The following is a 21757-nucleotide window of genomic DNA, read 5'->3' on the forward strand; positions in this document are numbered from 1 at the left end:
CTGCCATGTTTAGATTTGTCCAACCTAAGTCGAGGCACAGACACGGTCTCAATGGGGATAGCTGAGCTGACTACACTGACTGTGCTAGTGGCAGACTCCACTAAGCTGTCAGGCTGGCTAACAGCCTGCTGCCTGGCCTGCACCCTATTTCATTGTGGAGCTAGAGGAGTTAGAGCCCTATCTATGTTGGTAGATAAGATGAACGCACCCCTACAGCTAGGATGGAGTCCGTCACTCCTCAGCAGGCCAGGCTTGGTCCTGTTTGTTGGTGAGTCCCAGAAAGAGGGACAATTATCTACAAATTCTATCTTTTGGGAGGGGCTGAAAACAAATGTATTAACCAGCGATTGAGTTGCGAGACTCTGCTGTAGAGTTCATCACTCCCCATAACTGGGAGGGGGCAGAGACAATTCCTCGATGCCGACACATCTTTCTAGCTGATTTACACGCTTAAGCTATGTTGCGCTTGGGGACCTCTGACCGTTTTAGCCTAACATCATTGGTGCCGACGTGGATAACAATATCTCTATACTCTCTACACTCGCCAGATATAGCTTTAGCCAGCACCATCTTCAGATTAGCCTTAACATCGGTAGCCCTGTCCCCTGGTAAACAATGTATGATTGCTGAATGATTCATTTTAAGTCTAATACTGCGGGTAATGGAGTCGCCAATGACTAGGGTTTTCAATTTGTCAGAGCTAATGGTGCGAAGCTTCGGCGTCTCAGACCCCGTAACTGGAGGAGTAGAGACAAGAGAAGGCTCGGCCTCAGACTCCGACCCGCTACTTAATGGGGAAAACCGGTTGAAAGTTTCTGTCGGCTGAATGAGCGACACCGGTTGAGCATTCCTACAGCATTTCCCTCCAGAAGCCATGAGAAAGTTGTCCTACCAGGGAACAGTGGGTTAAATGCCTTGTTCAGGGGCAGAACAACAGAACAGCACATTGTCAGCTCAGGGATTCGATCCAGCAACCTTTCAATTACTAGCCCAACACTCTAATCATTAGGCTGCCTGCCGCCCCAGCTGATACTCAACACGGGGGCCCCTCAGGGGCGTGTGCTCGGTCCCCTCCTGTACTCCCTGTTCCCCCATGGCTGCATGGCCAGGCAGGACTCCAACGACACAACAGCCTGATCACCGACAACGATGAGACAGTCTATAGGGAGGAGGTCAGAGACCTGGCTATATGGTGCCAGGATAACAACCTCTCCCTCAACATGATACAGACATAGGAGATGACTGTGGACTACAGGAAACGGAGGACACACCCCCGTTCTCATCGACGGGGCTCTAGTGGAGTACGTTGAGAGCTTCATGTTCCTTGGTGTCCACATCACCAACAAACTATCATGGTCCACACACCAAGACAGTCGTGAAGAGGACACGACAAAGCCTATTCCCCCTCAGGAGACTGAAAAGATTTGGCATGGGTCGTCAGATCCTCAAAAAGTTCTACAACTGTACCATCGAGAGCATCCTGACTGGTTGCATCCCTGCCTGGTAAGGTAATTGCTCGGCCTCCGACCTAAGGCAATACAGAGGGTAGTGTGTACGGCCCAGTACATCACTGGGGCCAAGCTTCCTGACATCCAGGACCTCTACATCAGGCGGTGTCAGAGGAAGGCCCTAAAAATGTTCAAAGACGCCAGCCACCCAAGTCATAGACTGTTCTCTCTGCTACTGCACGGCAAGCGGTGCCGGAGTCTAGGTCCAAAAGGCTTCTTATTAAGGATCTGACCCTTTTTTTCAATTTTCACCTAAAAGACATCTAACTGCCTGTAGCTCAGGACCTGAAGTAAGGATATGCATATTCTTGATACTATTTGAATGGAACCGCTTTGAAGTTTGTGGAAATGTGAAATGCATGTAGGAGAATGTAACACATTAGATCTGGTAAAAGATAATACAAAGAAAAAAACGTTTTTATTTTTTTTATAGTCTTTGAAGTGCAAGAGAAAGGACACAGTTTAGGCACAATTTAGAATTTGGCCACTAGATGGCAGCAGTGTATCTGCAAAGTTTTAGACTGATCCTGTGAACCTGATCCTGTGAACCATTGAATGCTCTTTAATTATTTGTTATTTTTATTTTAAAAATTACTTAACACTTATTTTTCTTAAAACTGCATTGTTGGTTAAGGGTTTGTAAGTAAGCATTTCACTGTAAAGTCTACAACCATTGTATTCGGCGCATGTGGCGCATTAGATTTGACATCCAGGTACTTTTTGCAGGTGCTGGAGTTTCCAAATCTAAATTTAACGCAATTTAAATAGAATCACTACCTAAAATCACTACTTATACAATTCCTGTTTTCTCTCCTTGCAGATTGTGATTCATAATCAATGTTGGTTCTTTGTGTTAAAGTTATATTGTCTATGCTTGTTTAAACTATATGTACAGGGATTCTATTGTCTTCGTAATTTGTAATATACACTGTCCACACAATATCTACAATGCTGGCTTCCCCTTTAACAGTGTGAGAATACCCAGTACCCTATATGATAGGTGTTCATATCTCTTATGTCAAAAATAACGTTTCTGTCTCTATCTCTCAGTTTCCTCCCACACCAACATACTTTTTGACCATCTCTCTCTCTCTCTCTCTCTCTCTCGCTGTCTTTACTATTGTTTTTTTGTTACTGTCCGTATTGCTATACTACTTCTCTATGCCACAATGTACTGAGTAAAATGTGCTATATATGTCATGATGATTATTATTCTCCACCATGTGACTGATGTATTCAAGCAGGCAGCACAGTGGAGAGGGAAGCAGTACTCTCTTACTCATCCACTCTTGACATGTGTGGGAGTGTTAAGTGATAGTGGGTAAGCATTCTCTGCAATGTCCTCCGAGCTGCTCAATAAATGTACAAAATATCTGCACGCAGAAAAGGTTGAAAATATCTCATCTAGACAACTGAAAGTGGATACAGCCATAACGTATAAATTGATAAGATGATTTAGTCCATTGGTAATCCCTCATTATTGTAATTTCATAGATCCCTATGTGCAACACTCCATGACAATTTCTCTAATTTGATATGGAGTATTTAGTCATTAAAATCCCGCTCTCCAAAAATTGAATATTTATTTTTGAGTAATCTATATACATGTATGCCAGAACATATCTGGTGGGTGTGTGACTGTGTTGCTCCTCCCACTTTTGGACAATACAGTCCCATACAACAGATTGTTGTCTCCACAACCTCCTCTGACAAGTTTGGAAGTTTTTCCCAGCAAGCTGTGCGAATGTGCATCACATGACATTGAGGAACAGAGGGAGTAGGAGATGATAGGCAAAGCATCAGTCACTCATCCTAGTTGGAGCTAGATGAGGACCCTGGCAGAACTGTGGGAGTTTGACCTCAAAAGGTGAGTGGAGCAGCATTTTTTACGTTTTTTCAATGGTGGTTGTTGAGACAAGTCAACTGAACAAGAATAGTAGTTTGTAACTGCAAACAGAGCAAGGCAAATTATATTTTATGTAATATCAGTGAATTAGGAAATGTTTTGAAAATAGCTTCTCATTTTAAGCAGTTACTTTGGACTTTATAAGGACTTGCTCAATGTTGTATCAAAATGAAAATCCCTTTCATGGGTGGATGGAGTGAATCACCTGTGAGTCGGTTAAGAAGGAAATATTGGACTGATAAGGCTTTCACTTACCAGATGTGTTATCTTATTCTGTATTACTCTATACAACAATACTGTGTGTATGCTATAGTACACTTTCTTAGGATAGTAAATGCTGTTTTTACAATGTTGTTGAGATATAGCTTCATTGTTTGGCTGTAATAGACCAGAACTACATCAGTTCCAGATGCTGAGTTAAGTCACGAACAGCTGCTTTCAATTAATGTCTCTCTCTCTAGAAACATTATACACTGGGTAAGCGTGTGTTTACTTTAGATGTGGAATTGAGGCATACAAGATTTCATAGCTAATTGGGTACTTTAATGTAGGTTTTCAGAAACCCATCAAGTTCACATGCAGTGGGTCGTGACCCAAACCATTTTAATTAAGCGTTAGCAATTAATTTGTCATGTTTAAGTGATTACTTGGAACATATTGGATATTTTCTACGCAAAACAAGTATATTTTAGCCATGAATTTAACTCAAATAGTTGCCATGTTCTTAAAAGTAAAGTTATTTAGGTATACACTGAGTATACAAAATATTAGGAACACCTTCCTAACATGGTTAGGAACACCTTCCTAATATTGCGTTGCACCCCTTTTGCCCTTAGAACAGCCTCAATTTGTTGGGGCATGAACTCTACAAGGTATCCCTGTTCCACAGGGATGCTGGCTCCAATGCGTCCCACAGTTGTGTCAAGTTGGCTGGATGTCCTTTGGGTGGTGGGCCATTCTTGATACACATGGGAAACCGTTGAGCGTGGAAAAACCCAGCAGCGTTGCAGTTCTTGGGACAAACCGGTGCGTTTGGCACCTACTACCTTACCTTGTTCAAAGGCACTTAAATCTTTTGTCTTGACCATTCACCTTCTGAATAGCACACATACACATTCCATGTCTCAATTGTCTCAAGGATTAGAAATCCTTCTTTAGCCTGTCTCCTCCCCTTCATCTACACTGATTGAAGTGGATTTAACAGGGGGATTATAGCTTTCACCTGGATTCACCTGGTCAGTGTACAGTTTGTCATGGAAAGAGCAGGTGTTCAGTTTTGCATACTCAGTGTACAGTATATCCTCAGCTTTGTCTTCTCATTGTCTATGTTTATATGACAAACCCACCACACATTAAATGTGGCCAGACCCTTACTCCAGCCCCATAGTCAACCGCACCCTAAACCACATTTTAGGGTGGAGGCAATCAAAAGAAACCATAAAACAGTCTCGGCCAGGTCCTCCATGTACTGTAGATGAACAAAGCTTGACAACTCTTGTAATTCTTCTTCATCCAGCTCAGTCCTCTCTCCTAGCCGTTATGTATACTGAACAAAAATATGTAAAGTTTATAGAGTTGGTCCTATTTTTAATGAGCTGAAATAAAGATCCCAGAAATGTTTCATATGCACAAAAATATCTCATATTTTGTGCACAAATGTGTTTACATCCCTGTTAGTGAGAATTTCTCCTTTGCCAAGATAATCCATCCACCTGACAGGTGTGGCATATCAAGAAGCTGGTTAAACAGCATGATCATTATACAGGTGCACCTTGTGCTGGGGACAATGAAAGGCCACTCTAAAATGTGTTGTTTTGTGCCACAACACAATGCCACAGATGTCTCAAGTTTTGAGGGAGTGTACAATTGGCATGCTGACCGCAGGAATGTCCAACAAAGCGGTTGCCAGATAATTTAATGTTAATTTCTCGACAATAAGCCGACCTCCAACGCTGTTTTAGAGAATTTAGCAGTACATCCAACCGGCCTCACAACAGCATCTGGCTTCCTCCACATCTGGCTTCGTCACCTGCGGATCGTCTGATGAGAGGGAGGGGGGCTTGCTGAGAAGTATATCCGTCTGTAATAAAGCCCTTTTGTGTGGAAAAACTCATTGTGATTGGCTGGGCCTGGCTCCCCAGTGGGTGGACCTGGCTCCTAAGTGGGTGGGCCTATGCCCTCTCAGGCCCACCCATGGCTGCATCCCTGCCCAGTCATGTGAAATCCATAGACTAGGGCCTAATTGTTTTTTTCAACTGACTGATTTCCTTCTATGAACTGTATCTCAGTAAAATATTTGAAATTGTTGCATGTTGCGTTTATATTTTTGTTCTGTTTATGTGTTGATTCAATATTAATCTCTGCCAGTTTCAAATTCTATATAAAGCTGTGAAAATAATGTTTTTACTGCAACAATGTAAATTGCTCCAGGTCCCTAGTTTCCTGTACATGAGGTGTTACTTACCACCCACACTGCTAAAGTGAATAGCAGAACCATGTTCATAAGTATTGTGATAGTTTTGAAAAGATAAACATTGCTCCACTGTAGACTTGCCGTCAGAGGGTTTGTGATTTAAAAATTCCTTATGATTATGTTCGTCATATAGCATGTTCTTAATTTTATAGAAAGTTTTGCATAAATGTAACTGCTCAAAACAGTGGTCCTCTTTTTTGCACATTTGACATCAGTAAACTTAGAACACTGCAAGGGAAAATAATAGCTCAGACCAAAGGCAGGAGTAGCCTTCAGTTAAGTTATGCAGTAATCAAAATCCTTCAGATATAGACGTTTCTCAGGCCTTTGACACTGACTTGGTTATTACATTAGGCTCTCAGGGAAAATTACCTAAATGTCCATGATATGAGAAAGCTGTGTACCGCCCATTTACAGTGAGGTATCAATGTCATCAGGATTACCGAGTATTTCATTATACAAAAAGCCTTGAAGTGGGTGAAACATTCAGTGGCTAAGACGCTGTATCAAAGCAAATGTTTTTAAAGTAAAATTTTTATGCATATCTAGGGAGTTGTGAAGTGATGTGAATTTGTTAAACATTTGTCCATGGCTGTATTCTCTTCAAAGTACTGCTGTTGATGGATGTTTTTTCTCAGTGGAACTGACTTGAAGGCACTGTTGGTGAAATTAGATGAGGTATCCATTTCCTCAAACTCTGAAACTATGTGGTAGGATATTTTACTGTATCGAATAAACTCATAAACAACACATTTTTATTCTCACAAGCGGACTGTGGTTCTGTTGGTTCTAAACAGTTGGTATCAATTCGTTGGGGTTAGGGTCAAAAGTAATTTTGTTGATAATAAATCATGGGGTTCCCCATCACAGAGGCCACAGGACAATTACCATAAATGTAGGCATGGGAGGGGACAGACATGGATGTAAAAGTGTCTGGCAATATTTCATAGACCCCAGAGAGAAAAGTTCCCCTTTCAATCTTTAAATAGTCAACTAGACACGAGAAAATCAACAGATATGATGTGACTGCGATTGGCTGATGAGAGGATATGACCTTTAACATTTTGCTCTGACAGAAGGAATAATCAATCAGTCAAGAAGGCAATATAACCTGTAATTTTGTCTGATGAGAATAGGATGTGTCCACCTCCTAGACTCCCCCTGAAAAGTGAAGTTTGGGGTAAGATATTGCTGATCTGCATATGATTCTTTTTCTCTCACTCTCTCTCCCTTCTCCCTTTCCCTGAGATGACAGGGATTCTGTCTGGAAGCCCGGACTTCACCATTGGACTTCCTGTGAAGAGTTTTTCTCTTTATCCCTTCATTAGAAAGCCACTATGATGCAGAAATTATTTCCTGTGTTTGAGCAACAGACTTAATAATGATACCTGTAAACTCTAAAGTCCTCCCTCCAACGAACCAGAAGTCTTGTCAACTGGAAATATTTGGCAGAGTGGAGATTCCATGATTAGCTTCAGTGATAACTAATGTTGTGTTACATTTCAGATTGGTACAGAAATTACAATTACTATAGCTTGAGAAATAAAAGTCAAATCCATTAGAGAACGATGAAAATTAAATTTGAACACTAAAATTGAAGAACAAAAAATAATTATGGGTGCTTCGGACAATCAAACAATTACTGACCCAAAAAAAGGCATCCCTGTCTGTGTTGATTTACAGTAGATGGTCTCTGATGGAAAAGCAGTTATAAAAGGGAAAATTAACACATTGTGACAAAACCAAATGTAGAGAAAGATATGAATTCATGATTTTAGTCATTTCATCATGATAAAGTGTGTACTATAGCACTATGTCTTGCCTGCCAGAGCTCTGGTCCAGTAGCTCATTAAAGCGTAAATCTCATTCAATTCCAGCTTAACTTTCTGTTTCACAATTACTTTTTGAGTTGTAAAAATATACTGTCGGGTAGTAATTATGCGCATTATGATAAGGAGAAGAGAAAAAGGAAAACAACATATTGTAACTGATCCAAACAACATGCAGCATATTGCATCTTCTGGAGTGGATGTGAATACGTAACCTGAACATGAGTCTAGTCTAGTTGTTATTATTCTTAGAGTGGACATTTTTGAAGGTCATTGGAAGCCTTTGGAAGAGCAGCAGGACTTGTTTCTGTAAACCCATCCGTTTATATAAAGCAGCCTTTTATATGGTTCCCTCTGTCAAGGAGTGAGGTCAAGTTCATGCCATTGATGACGTAGGATCTCACGAACACTTTTGCTGTTATCGCTCTAGGTGTTGTCCTAAGATAGTGTGGTATTTTTCATGTCTATTAACTATTAATCAAGTGCTTTAGGGTGTTGTATTTATGCACTTAGAAATCAATCATAAGAAAGGTGTGCTTGTTTTTCTGGTATACTATATAGATACAGTACCAGTCAAAAGTTTGAACACACCTACTCATTCATGGGTTTTTCTTTATTTTTACTATTTTCTACATTGTAAAATAATAGTGAAGACATCAAAACTATGAAATAACACCTAACACCTCGTGTTTTAACCAAAAAAGTGTTAAACAAATCAAAATATATTTTATTTTTGAGATTCTTCAAAGTAGCCACCCTTTGCCTTGATTACAGCTTTGCACTCTCTTGGCATGCTCTCAACCAGCTTCATGAAGTAGTCACCGGGAATGCATTTCAATTAACAGGTGTGCCTTGTAAAAAGTTAATTCGTGGAATTTCTTTCCTTCTTAATGCATTTGAGCTAATCAGTTGTGTTGTGACAAAGTAGGGGTGGAATATAGAAGATAGCCCGATTTGGTAAAATATCAAGTTCATATTATGGCAAGAACAGCTCAAATAAGCAAAGAGAAATGACAGTCCATCTTTACATTAAGACATGAAGGTCAGTCAATCCAGAAAATGGTTACTACATGATTACATATGTGTTATTTCATAGTTGTGATGTCTTCACTATTATTCTACAGTGTACAAAATAGAAAAAATAAAGAAAAACCCTTGAATGAGTAGGTGTTCTAAAACTTTGGACTGGTACTGTATGTACAGTATCTTACCGTGCACCTTATAAATGAGGTATCTAGTAATAACACCAGACATCTGGTCAATGTTACACAAGAAGGACTGCCCTTCCAAAAAATATCCAAATAGAGTTACAGAGAATGTAGGGGTTCAGTAAGAGTATGTTGAAAGTATGTATGTGTGTGTACGTGCACCACAATTTTTTGTGAGTGCATATTTCAGTCCCCATAGGGTTGCAGCTAGGGTAGCAATGGGGACTTGTAGGGTCATTCAGCTCTTAATTGAGAAAGTTCTGCTTTTCATTACATTAAGCCATATGTCCCGGTATCTGCCTTGCTATGAACACTCCACTCTGCTTCCTGGAATTGTTATGTCAGTCACTGAACTAATCTCTCTCTCTCTCCAATTGTGTGTGTGTGTGTGTGTGTGTGTGTGTGTGTGTGTGTGTGTGTGTGTGTGTGTGTGTGTGTGTGTGTGTGTGTGTGTGTGTGTGTGTGTGTGTGACACCTTTTGGACCGATCAGTTAGAGGTCCTTGTGGCAGCAAGAAATGTTTACATTGGTTCACTGGGAGACCACATTTTACTGTAAATGTTCTGTGTGTTTGCGCGCAAGTTATTGCATCTGCATTCGTATGGTAAGTTTATGTTATTAACTGCTCTTAAAAGTTGACATGAGTTCATGGTGGGATTTGTTGGAATTCTGTGTCTGTTTTTGTGTTGAATGGATTGATCTCTAGTTTTCTGCAATAAAGCCAATTTCATGTTTCAAAACAAAAACATTTTGGGAGTGTCACACCCTGATCTGTTTCACCTGTCCTTGTGATTGTCTCCACCCTCCTCCAGGTGTCGCCCATCTTCCCCATTATCCCCTGTGTATTTATACCTGTTTTCTCTGTTTATCCGTTGCCAGTTCGTCTTGTTTGTCAAGTCAACCAACGTTTTTGTTATCAGCGCCTGCTTTTCCCAGTGTCTTTTTCTTGCCCTCCTGGTTTTGACTCTTGCCTGTCCTGACTCTGAGCCCGCCTGCCTGACCACTCTGCCTGCCCCTGGCCCTGAGCCTGTCGACCTGTACCTTTGCCCCACCTCTGGATTGTTGACCTCTGCCTACCCTGACCCTGAGCCTGCCTGCCATTCGGTACCATTGCCCCACCTCTGGTTTCCTGACCCCTGCCTGCCTTGACCTGTCTATTGCCTGCCCCTGTTGGAATAGTAAACTCTTGTCTATTCCACGTGTCTGCATCTGGGTCTTACCTTGATTCCTGATAGTGAGTGGTTTGGACACAACCCACAGTGGGATTCCATTAAGAGTTAACAATTCAATATTATTATTTCCTGAATAGACTAGTGAATCACATTCCCAAGCGACCAAAACAGGGGACAGAGATACACATCTAATCACATAACAGTTTTAAAAGGATGCCAGCATTTACTATTACATTTCATTCAAGTAAGGAATACAATTTTGACATGAATCTGAATAAGTAATGAACTGTAATTTCTAGTTTTTTATTTTCTTTAAAAACATTCTCTCAAACTTTGGTGACTACTAAGTCTTTTTTTAAACCTCCCTCTTTGAGCTGGATGTGTCAATGTGTAGTGAATGCATAATCTGTGAGCAGAATTACTGTCTTACCTCAATTAGCCACGAAATTCCTAGTTTGAAAGCAGCTGTTTTTCTGGAAGCTGTGCAGTGCCATTTTCCATACATTTTCCCCACGTGCCAGCCCCCTAGCAATTAGAGTTCTAGCCAACGAGCATGCAGCCCCTCGCCATTTGAGTGACAGCTAGAAAGAGATGCACACACAGCAGAGCGAGTGAGAGAAAGCAATGACATGGTGCACATATTTGCACATAGGTGATGTAGTACGCAATTTTCAGTGACCACTTTTGGCTCGTGACCTCTATTTTGCTGAAAAAAAAAGTATACAAAGTACCGGAAAATCTCTTTCAGTAAATTTGACTGTGTCTGTAGGCTAATCAGCTAAGCAGGAGATGTGCACAATCACACCAGTGCTTTAGGGGCATATCACAATGTTGTTGTTCGAAATGTGATGTACATTGCCTTCAGAAAGTATTCATGGTATTCATAGCCCTTGACTTATTCCACATTTTGTTGTGTTACAGCCTGAATTCAAAATCGATTACATTTCTTTTTTTTCTCACCCATCTACACACAATACCCCATAATGACAAATTGAAAACATGTTTTTAGAAAATGTTGCTAATTTATTGAGAATGAAATACAGAAATATCTCATTTACATAAGTATTCATACATCTATATGTTAGAATCACCTTTGAACAGTGATTACAGCTGTGAGTCTTTCTGGGTAAGTCTCTAAGAGCTTTGCACACCTGGATTGTACAATATTTTCCCATTATTGTTTTCAAAATTCTTCAAGCTCTGTCAAATTGGTTTTTGATTGTTGCTAGACAACCATTTTCAAGTCTTGCCAGTGATTTTCAAGCAGATTTAAGTCAAAACTGTTATTTGGCCACTCGGCATCATTCACTGTCTTCTTAGAAAGCAACTCCAGTGTAGTAACTCCAGTGTAGATTTGGCCTTGTGTTTTAGGTTATTGTCATGCTGAAATGTGAATTAATCTCCCAGTGTCTGGTGGAAAGCAGACTGAACCAGGTTTTCCTCTAGGATATTACCTGTGCTTAGCCCCATTCCATTTATTTTTTATTCTGAAAAACTCCCCAGCCCTTTATGATTACAAGCATACCCATAACATGATGCAGCCACCACTATTCTTGAATATATGGAGAGTGATACTCAGTAATGTGTTGTATTGGATTTGCCCCAAGCATAACACTTTGTATTCAGGACAAAAAGTTTCTTGGCCACATTATTTTCTGTATTACTTTAGTGCATTGCTGCAGACAGGATGCATGTTTTGGAATATTTGTATTCTGTACAGGCTTCCTTCTTTTCACTCTGTCAATTAGGCTAGTATTGTGGAGTGACTACAATGTTGTTGATCCATCCTCAGTTGTCTCCTATCACATCCATTAAACTCTGTGACTGTTTTAGTCCCTATTGGCCTCATGGTGAAATCCCTGAACCGTTTCCTTCCTCTCCGGCAAGGAAGGACACCTGTGTCTTTGTAGTGAGTGGGTGTATTGATGCACCATCCAAAGTGTCATTAAGAACTTCACCATACTCAAAGGGATATTCAGTGTAAAAAATAAATAAAAAATAGGTTCTCTTCTTTGCGAGGCATTGAAAAACCTCCCTGTTCTTTGTGGTTGAATCTTTGTTTGAAATTCACTGCTCGACTGTGGGACCTTACAGATATTTGTATAAGTAGGGTACAGAGATGAGGTAGTCATTCATCATGTTAAACCTTATTATTGCACCCCGAGTGAGTCCATGTAATTTATTATGCTAATATTTTTTTTATTTATTTACTCCTTTGTTACGCCAATGTTTACTCCTGAAGCTAATTAGGCTTGCCATAACAAAGGGGTAGAATACTTATTGACACTGAAGACACTTCAGCGTTTCATTCTTAATGAATTTGTAAAAAAATCCCAAAACATAATTCCACTTTGACATTGTGGGTTATTGTGTGCAGGCCAGTGATTAAAACAAAATCTCAATTGAATCCATTGTAAACTCGGGCTGTAACACATCATCATGTAGAAAAAGTCAAGGGGTGTGAATACTTTCTGAAGGCACTGTATGTGTGCTCTCTATAGTACAGGAAATATCATTTTGTCCATTCAATACATCATTTTCCAATCTTTACATTTCTGAGTCGTATCTGACTGAAAATACCCTTGAGAATTAGACTTGGTGTCAATCGTGTTCATAGAACAGCTAGATTATTCAAGAAAATTAACAGATCAAGTGCCCCATGATGTCTAGACTGCCAAATATTTGATGCCAACCATGGGAATGCCAGATTTCTCAATTATTAGTTAAAATCTAGTATGCTAGTGAATATTTACAAGATCGTCATACACTTATGTATTCCCCACACACACAGCTCACACACTTCTCCAGAAAACAGTTACATTATTCCTGTGTTCCCATTGGTATAAAAGTGTTTAGGAAATCAGTTAATCAGCAATACAAATGGATGTAGTCATGATCTGTTTGACCTTAGCATGTATGGATGTATTTGGGGGGGACATGAGAGGTCACATGGTCTCATTTTTTTCCACACAAACACACCCACTCACAACATGCGGACTTGCTTGCATTCAGGGATGTCATCTTCATTAGTCCAAACGAGAGCTTCTATTGGACAAATGCAAGTAGGTCTCGCCACGTAACGTTCTGTTTGTTTCCGTTTAAGAAACGTTTTGCTACATAATCGGCTAAATGAATTCGCCCCTGCAAATTTAGAAACACACACACACACAGCTGTTTACATGCTTACTGCAACGACATAGGGCGCACATACGGAGTAAAATTTTACACGTTTGCAGAATGCATCGAAATCTGGAATACATTTAACACTTTTAGTCTCGATCTTTGAATTCTGTAAAGGACCTGTGGGGGTTTTCTGTCGTTAGATAGGCTACGGAGATACGATCACTGCCAAAAAAGGTTTGATGTTTCAAATAGTTACTGTATACAATGTCGCCTATTTCCTGTGGATAGGTTTAGTGCAAAGGGTCTAGGGTTACTTTGTAGCACAGCATATTGATAATACTCATGGAAGTTTAAAGTTACGAGTCGATGGTCAATTCAATGATGGCATATACTGTACATGCTCAACTTTTTTGTCGTGGTGCTCCTCAATGGAGTATTCTATTTCGTCGGCGAGTTGAGTATCTCCTTTGATTAAAGCGTACGATGCATCATGCAGCACATTTTTCCTCTTCTTCTGTTGTTCCTTTCATCATATCACATTGTTGGATCTGATTTGAATGTGTTAACTCTTACGTAATGGTATATTTACGGGACCTGGGTGCCTTGTTTGTGCTTCTTGCCGTTCATATTAGCGGAACTCGATATCTTTGACTCTTTGAACACATGGTTGAATTCTTGTAGCCTAGCCCTACTGTTTATTTTGATTAGATGTCTGTATAGAAAATAAGAAAGTTTACCGATTTTCTGGACAGTAGTTATTATATTTGTGTAATACAGGAAATGCTGTGCTGCTGTTTTCTGTAATGTGCCTTTTCTGTATATTATCTTCAGATAACATGTTTAAGTTATCTGTATCTGGCTTTTCACTGCAGAAAAGACACATTTAATAGACCACTTTTGACACCTTAAAATGACACCTTAAAATGGGTAGAATACCCCCCCCCCCACCCCCAAAAGGTGTAACTTTAACACAATAGGTGCTAAATGCTCTCCCAAACTAGTTGATTTTATATGAGGCGATAATGCAAAGGCCCCCTGTAATATTCTATTGACATGCTTTCTGGCTGTTTGCATGACAGTAAACATTGGTGATTGATGTTCCCTTCCCCCACCCCACAGATTACAGTAGACACACAGGGGTTTCTCTGTTTCTCTGCAGAGATAGAGGTGGTTATGGTAAACCTTTTTTTATGTTTTTATTATTAGGATCCCCATTAGATTTAGCAAAAGCAGCAGAAACTCTTTATGGGGTCCTGTGTGTTTTTCCTTCCCTGTGTGTTTGTTTACAACTTTATGCAAGCCTATTAGTTTACCTCAGCAATAACATAATTGATTTAGTATGAAACAAGTTTCCTGTGGATTTTTTTTTTATGTCTAACATCTGGCCATACTTGTTGCATCATCAGCACTGGTGGAAAACTAAAGTTTTTGTCTGTCCCCAACAGATTCCCAGTGCCAGCAGTCCTGGAGTGTGGCAGGTGAGGATCAGAGAGAGTGAGGCTGTTGTGAAGACTTGGACAGTATGAGTTTGGTGGAGATCAGACATACGGTTGGGTCCATGACCCTGTCCTTATCCAGCACAGACTCCAAGGAGAGGTACTTTGACCGGGTGGACGAGAGTGACCCTGAGTACCTCCGCAGCAGGAACATGTCACCTGAAATACAGCAGGACTTCAACATGATGGAGCAAAAGAAGAGAGTCACTCAGATCCTACAGAGTCCAGTATGTCTCTTGTTCTTTATGTCTATGTTAATGTGTGTACACAGTACAGCCATTTTCATTATCTGGCTGCAGACCATCACATGGCCTGAAAAGTTTTTATCTTCGAGGTCCAGGCCTATGTCATTGGCTCTAGTAGAGACACTACATCATTGATGTCTTCCGTTTTCATTCTGATGGCTACATTTGAACTGATCTGCAAATAAAGAGGCTATTACTTTTTCATTTGAGACATTTAGCAGATGCTCTTACCCTTGAGGTAGCTAGGTAAGACAAGTTAGGCAACTCAGTCATATTAAGTAGTACGGTGTTTGTACAGTGTACATCTTTGTTGCAATGCAGTACAATGTGCTACTGTCAGAGGAAACAGCCAAGCTCCACTGCTGTGGTTTTAAATATTTAAATATGAACCAGTCCGAATAGATTTGAGCCTTATTATACTTTGCCTACCAAATGTCCTTGTCAAGTTCACAGCTTAGCTCATGAAACATTTTTGTCAAATTGAATTTTTGAGAGACAGAACAATATAGGCATGAGCATGATAATTTTGGGCATCCACTGTATGTACATATATATAGTTCAGTTCAAATGTACTTATATATATATATATATATATATATACTTATATTTTTGTAGTATAAGCAGTAAATGTTGCCTATATGCACCCATGATAAATGCATATATGCAATTGTGAATCGGAGGCATAGATTATCGAGCAGTAAAATGTGGTTAGAGATGCTGCTAGGAGGTGCAACAAACACATGCCCGTAAAGTGCATGGAAATAAGATGAGCCCACGCATGTCTGTGATTGCATAACAGACCCCAACAAGTGGAACTTAGCTCATCACCATGGGAACCGCACTGAGATGGGGCGGAATGCTGGCGTTCCACCAAAGAGGCTTGCAGGAGAATCGTCTTTTTGGGAAGGATACCCAAGATATACAACGACACTGTGGGTATAAATTAATAGGCTGGCTTAATGAGAAGGATACTTCCCAGTTACCTCTAGTGACATTGGCACAAAGAGGGTTTTAGAAGAATCTAATGTGATTTAATTCAGGAGGGCTTTTTTAGGGCTGAGAGTACACTGGAAGTACATTGTCCTAATGTGAATGGCTGAATAGACAGGGAGTTGGAACAGGGTGAAGGTGAGAATAATTGCATAACTACACAACAGTAGACCATCCCAGAAGTTGTAAGATTAAGATAACTTTCTTGGTCAATTGTACACAAGAATTCCACTTTAAACCCAACCCTTCTGAAAGACGCACATATACAGGTTTTTGGAGAAGTGCAGGGGATGCCACACTGAGCAACCACGAAGCTGTTGTTGTGGGATATTAAGGGTCCTTCTCAATGGTATCTAGGATTTGAAACCAGCAACCCTCCAGTTTCCAGCCCACTTCCCAGGAGATTTTTCCCAGCAGACCTGGGATTTGACCAAGCAACCCTCTGGTTGCTGGTTCACCTTTCTAAACACTAGGCTACCTTCCGCCCTACTTCCTTCCCTCATCTTATTCTTTGTGACCAGTGACCACTATCCTGGACTGGTAAAGATTGATAGATGTAAGCCAGTGACTATTGGGACTGTTTTCACTCAGTCATTTTAACATGTCATTGTTTGGTTTCCAGGTGTTTAAGGATGAGCTGGAAGGACTGGTCCAGGATCAGATGACTAAGGGCAGTAATCCAACAGGGCTGCTGGCTCTTAGGCAAGTAGCTGACCTGATCATGGCCAGTTCTGTGGGAGGGACAGGCTCCTTCACATCTCCTCTCAGTAAGTAGCAGTGTGTGCGCACACATGTGAGAGAGTACATGTGGGTCTGCATAGTCTTTCAGTGATGCATCCTGATTCTCTGCATTGTCAATGTTTTGGAACAAGGAATTCACAAAAACCTGTGACATTGAGAGCCCTTATGCAGCAAAATTCTGCTCAAGTACTTGTTGACAACATTCCACATGCCAAATGTTTCTCATAAGTCGCCCACATGTCCTGGACTTAATAATGAATTGCAGCTGTCTGGATTGTCAATTATGTTTCCTTCCATCTTTCAATGGAGATCGTCCACATAAAAAAATACTACAGTTTACTATAGAATACTAGAGTACTTATTATAGAATTCTGTAGTAAAATGTAGTATACTGTAGAATATTACACAATGGGTGGGTCTAATAATGGAAATTGATTGGTTTAAACCGCATTCCAGCCGATGTCTATTCCACAATTTAACACCAGTATACTACAATCTGCAAAGACACTTAATTAATTACTGTAGTGTATATACACTACAGTTTTTTTTAAACGACAGTAATTACAGTGCATTCGGAAAGTATTTAGACCCCTTCCATTTTTCCAAATTTTGTAACGTTACAGACTTATTCGAAAATGTATTAAATAAACATTTTCCTTGTCAATCTACACACAATACCCCATAATGACAAAGTTAAAACAGGTTTTTAGACATTTTTGCACATGCATTATAAATAAAAACAAAAATAGCTTATTTACATACAGCTGAAGTCGGAAGTTTACATACACCTTAGCCAAATACATTTAAACTCAGTTTTTCACAATTCCTGACATTTAATCCTAATAATAATTCCCTGTTTTAGGTCAGTTAGGATCACCACTTTTTTGTAAGAATGTGAAATGTCAGAGTAATAGTTAAGAGTTATTTATTTCAGCTTTTATTTCTTTCATCACATTCCCAATGGGTCAGAAGTTTGCATACACTCAATTAGTATTTGGTAGCATTGCCTTTAAATTGTTTAACTTGGGTCAAACGTTTCGGGTAGCCTTCCACAAGCTTCCTACAATAAGTTGGATGAATTTTTGCCCATTCCTCCTGACAGAGCTGGTGTAACTGAGTCCGTTTTGTAGGCCTCCTTGCTGGCACATGCTTTTTCAGTTCTGCCCACAAATTTTCTATAGGATTGAGGTCAGGGCTTTGTGATGGCCACTCCAATACCTTGGCTTTGTTGTCTTTAAGCCATTTTTCCACAACTTTGGAAGTATGCTTGGGGTCATTGTCCATTTGGAAGACCCATTTGCGACCAAGCTTTAACTTCCTGACTGATGTCATGAGATGTTGCTTCAATATATCCACATCATTTTCTTTCCTCGCAATGCCATCTATTTTGTGAAGTGCACCAGTCCCTCCTGCAGCAAAGCACCCCCACAACATGATGCTGCCACCCCCGTGCTTCACGGTTGGGATGGTGTTCTTCTGCTTGCATGCCTCCCACTTTTTCCCGCAAACATAACGATGTTCATTATGGCCAAATAGTTACATTTTTGTTTCATCAGACGAGAGGCCTTGAAATTCATCCACATGTACACCTCCAAATGACTCAAATGATGTCAATTAGCCTATCAGAAGCTTCTAAGGCCATGGCATCATTTTGTGGAATTTTCCAAGCTGTTTAAAGGCAAAGTCAACTTAGTGTATGTAAACTTCTGACCCACTGAAATTGTGATACAGTGAATTATAAGTGAAATAATCTGTCTGTAAACAATTGTTCGGAAAACTATTTGTGTCATGCATGAAGTAGATGTCCTAACCGACTTGCCAAAACTATAGTTTGTTAACAAGAAATTCTTGGAGTGGTTGAAAAACTAGTTTTAATGACTCCAACCTAAGTGTATGTAAACTTCCGACTTCAACTGTAAGTATTCAGACTAGAGGTCGACCGATTATGATTTTTCAACACCGATACTGATACTGATTATTGGAGGACCAAAAAAAGCCGATACCGATTAATCGGTTTATTTATTTGTAATAATGACAATTACAACAATACTGAATGAACACTTATTTTAACTTAATATAATACATCAATAAAATCAATTTAGCCTCAAATAAATAATGAAACATGTTCAATTTGGTTTAAATAATGCAAAAACAAAGTGTTGGAGAAGAAAGTAAAAGTGCAATATGTGCCATGTAAGAAAGCTAACGTTTAAGCTCCTTGCTCAGAACATGAGAACATATGAAAGCTGGTGGTTCCTTTTAACATGAGTCCTCAATATTCCCAGGTAAGAAGTTTTAGGTTGTAGTTATTATAGGACTATTTCTCTCTATACCATTTGTATTTCATTAACCTTTGACTATTGGATGTTCTTATAGGCACTTTATTTGGACATGATTTGGAAAGGCACACACCTGTCTATATAAGGTTCCACAGTTGACAGTGCATGTCAGAGCCAAAACCAAGCCATGAGCTCGAATTAATTTTCTTTAGAGTGACGAGACAGGATTGTGTCGAGGCACAGATCTGGTGAAGGGTACCAAAACATTTCTGCAGCATTGAAGGTCCCCAAAGAACACGGTGGCCTCCATTGTTCTTAAATGGAAGAAGTTTGTAACCACCAAGACTTTTCCTAGAACTGGCTGCCCGGCCAAACCAGGAATTCAGCCAAGAACAGGTAGTTGACGAAGGTAGGTGACCAAGAACCCGATGATCACTCTGAGTGAGCTTCAGAGTTCCTCTGTGGAGATGGGAGAATCTTCCAGAAGAACAACCATCTCTGCAGCACTCCACCAATCAGGCCTTTATGGTAGAGTGGCCAGATGGAAAGCACTCCTAAGTAAAAGGCACATGACAGCACATCTCTGGTCTGATGAAAACAAGATTGAACTCTTTGGCTTGAACGCCAAGCGTCACTTCTGGAGGAAACCTGGCACCATCCCTACGGTGAAGCATGGTGGTGGCAGCGTCATGCTATTGTGATGTTTTTCAGCGGCAGGGAGGCAACCCGAAGTGGCAACCCAAAGTCTAAATATTGCTGTTACATTGCACAACATTCAATGTTATGTGATAATTATGTAAAATTCAGGCAAATTAGTTCGCAACGAGCCTAACATGCATTTATTTTAACAAAATATGCAGGTTTAAACATCTATACTTCTGTGTATTAATTTAAGAAAGGCATTTATGTTTATGGCTAGGTACATTTGTGCAAAGATTGTGCTTTTTTCAGCAATGCTCTTTTGTTAAATTATCACCCGTTTGGTGAAGTTGAAGTAGGCTGTGATTCGATGATAAATTAACAGCCACCGCATTGATTATATGCAATGCAGGACAAGCTAGTTAACCTAGTAATATCATCAACCATGTGTTGTTAACTTGTGATTATGTGAAGATTGATTGATTGATTTTATAAGATAAGTTTAATGCTAGCTAGCAACTTACCTTGGCTCCTTGCTGCACTCGCGTAACAGGCGGTCATCCTGCCACGCAGTTTCCTCGTGGATTGCAATGTAATCGGCCATAATCGGCGTCCAAAAAGGCTGATTACTGATTGTTATGAAAACTTAAAATTGGCCCTAATTTATCGGCCATGCCAATTTAATCGGTCAACCTCTAGTCATGATTGAGGGAAAGATGAACGTAGCAAAGTACAGACAGATCCTTGATGAAAACCTGCTCCAGAGCGCTCAGGACCTCAGACTGGGGAGAAGGTTCACCTTCCAATAGGACAACGACCCTAAGCACACAGCCAAGACAACACTAGAGTGGCTTCAGGACAAGTCTCTGAATGTCCGAGTGGCCCAGCCAGAGCCCGTACTTGAACCCGACCGAACATCTCTGGAGAGACCTGAAAATAGCTGTGCAGCGACGCTCCCCATTCAACCTGACAGAGTTTGAGAGGATCTGCAGAGAAGAATGGGAGAAACTCCCCAAATACAAGTGTGCCAAGATTGTAGTGTCATACCCAAGAAGACTCAAGGCTGTAATCGCTGCCGAAGGTGCTTCAACAAAGTACTGAGTAAAGGTTCTGAATGCTTATGTAAATGTAATATTTCAGTTTTTATTTGATAAATGTACATAAATCAAAAAAACGGTTTTTGCTATGACATTATGGGGTATTGTGTGTAGATTGAAAAATGGATTAAATACCCAATTTAATCCATTTTAGAACAAGGCTGTAATGTAACAAAATGTGGAAAAAGTCAAGGCGTCTCAATATTTTCAGAATATACTGTATACTATTGTTAAAGCTGCAATATGCAACTTTTTGAGCAACTTGACCAAATCCACATAGGCATTTAGTCATAGATCTGTCACTCATTAAAAGCAAGTCTAATAAGTGGTATATCTGTTCTATGTGCGCTATATTTATGCTTCCCGGTCTTAAGTTTCATTTTTGCCTTATTTACTTTCAACACCGGCTTCAAACATGAAAATCCAAAATTTTTGGTTATGGAAAATATATTTCACAGCGGTTTAGATGGTGCGATGATTACCTACACTATACTTGCTTGTTTTGTCACATAAACTGAAGTTAGGCAAACTCTTAGAATTTTAGCAACCAGGGCCATTTCTGCATAGTGCATATTTACAGTGCCTTGCGAAAGTATTCGGCCCCCTTGAACTTTGCGACCTTTTGCCACATTTCAGGCTTCAAACATAAAGATATAAAACTGTATTTTTTTGTGAAGAATCAACAGCAAGTGGGACACAATCATGAAGTGGAACGACATTTATTGGATATTTCAAACTTTTTTAACAAATCAAAAACTGAAAAATTGGGCGTGCAAAATTATTCAGCCCCTTTACTTTCAGTGCAGCAAACTCTCTCCAGAAGTTCAGTGAGGATCTCTGAATGATCCAATGTTGACCTAAATGACTAATGATGATAAATACAATCCACCTGTGTGTAATCAAGTCTCCGTATAAATGCACCTGCACTGTGATAGTCTCAGAGGTCCGTTAAAAGCGCAGAGAGCATCATGAAGAACAAGGAACACACCAGGCAGGTCCGAGATACTGTTGTGAAGAAGTTTAAAGCCAGATTTGGATACAAAAAGATTTCC

The 21757-nt window shown here is 40.0% G+C and overlaps 1 protein-coding gene across 3 annotated transcripts in view; it reads left to right on the forward strand.

Annotated features, from left to right (window-relative positions):
- Positions 1 to 3175: 3175 nt before the first annotated feature.
- The window catches only part of LOC110502478 (gamma-adducin), a 32561-nt gene continuing 13979 nt past the window's right edge, over positions 3176 to 21757 (forward strand). The window contains exons 1-3 of one of the 3 annotated variants that reach the window (XM_021580519.3): positions 3176 to 3375; positions 14664 to 14941; positions 16572 to 16716. In XM_021580519.3, coding sequence (XP_021436194.3) covers positions 14741 to 14941; positions 16572 to 16716 — 346 coding nt within the window. In that variant the 5' untranslated portion in view covers positions 3176 to 3375; positions 14664 to 14740. Of the gene's footprint in view, positions 3376 to 12923; positions 13453 to 14663; positions 14942 to 16571; positions 16717 to 21757 lie in introns of those variants that run through there. The other 2 variants (XM_021580520.3, XM_021580518.3) reach the window with 2 other exon arrangements.

This window comes from Oncorhynchus mykiss, chromosome 23 (assembly GCF_057628025.1).
Source record: "Oncorhynchus mykiss isolate SJ-2025 chromosome 23, ASM5762802v1, whole genome shotgun sequence".
NCBI lineage: Eukaryota > Metazoa > Chordata > Actinopteri > Salmoniformes > Salmonidae > Oncorhynchus > Oncorhynchus mykiss.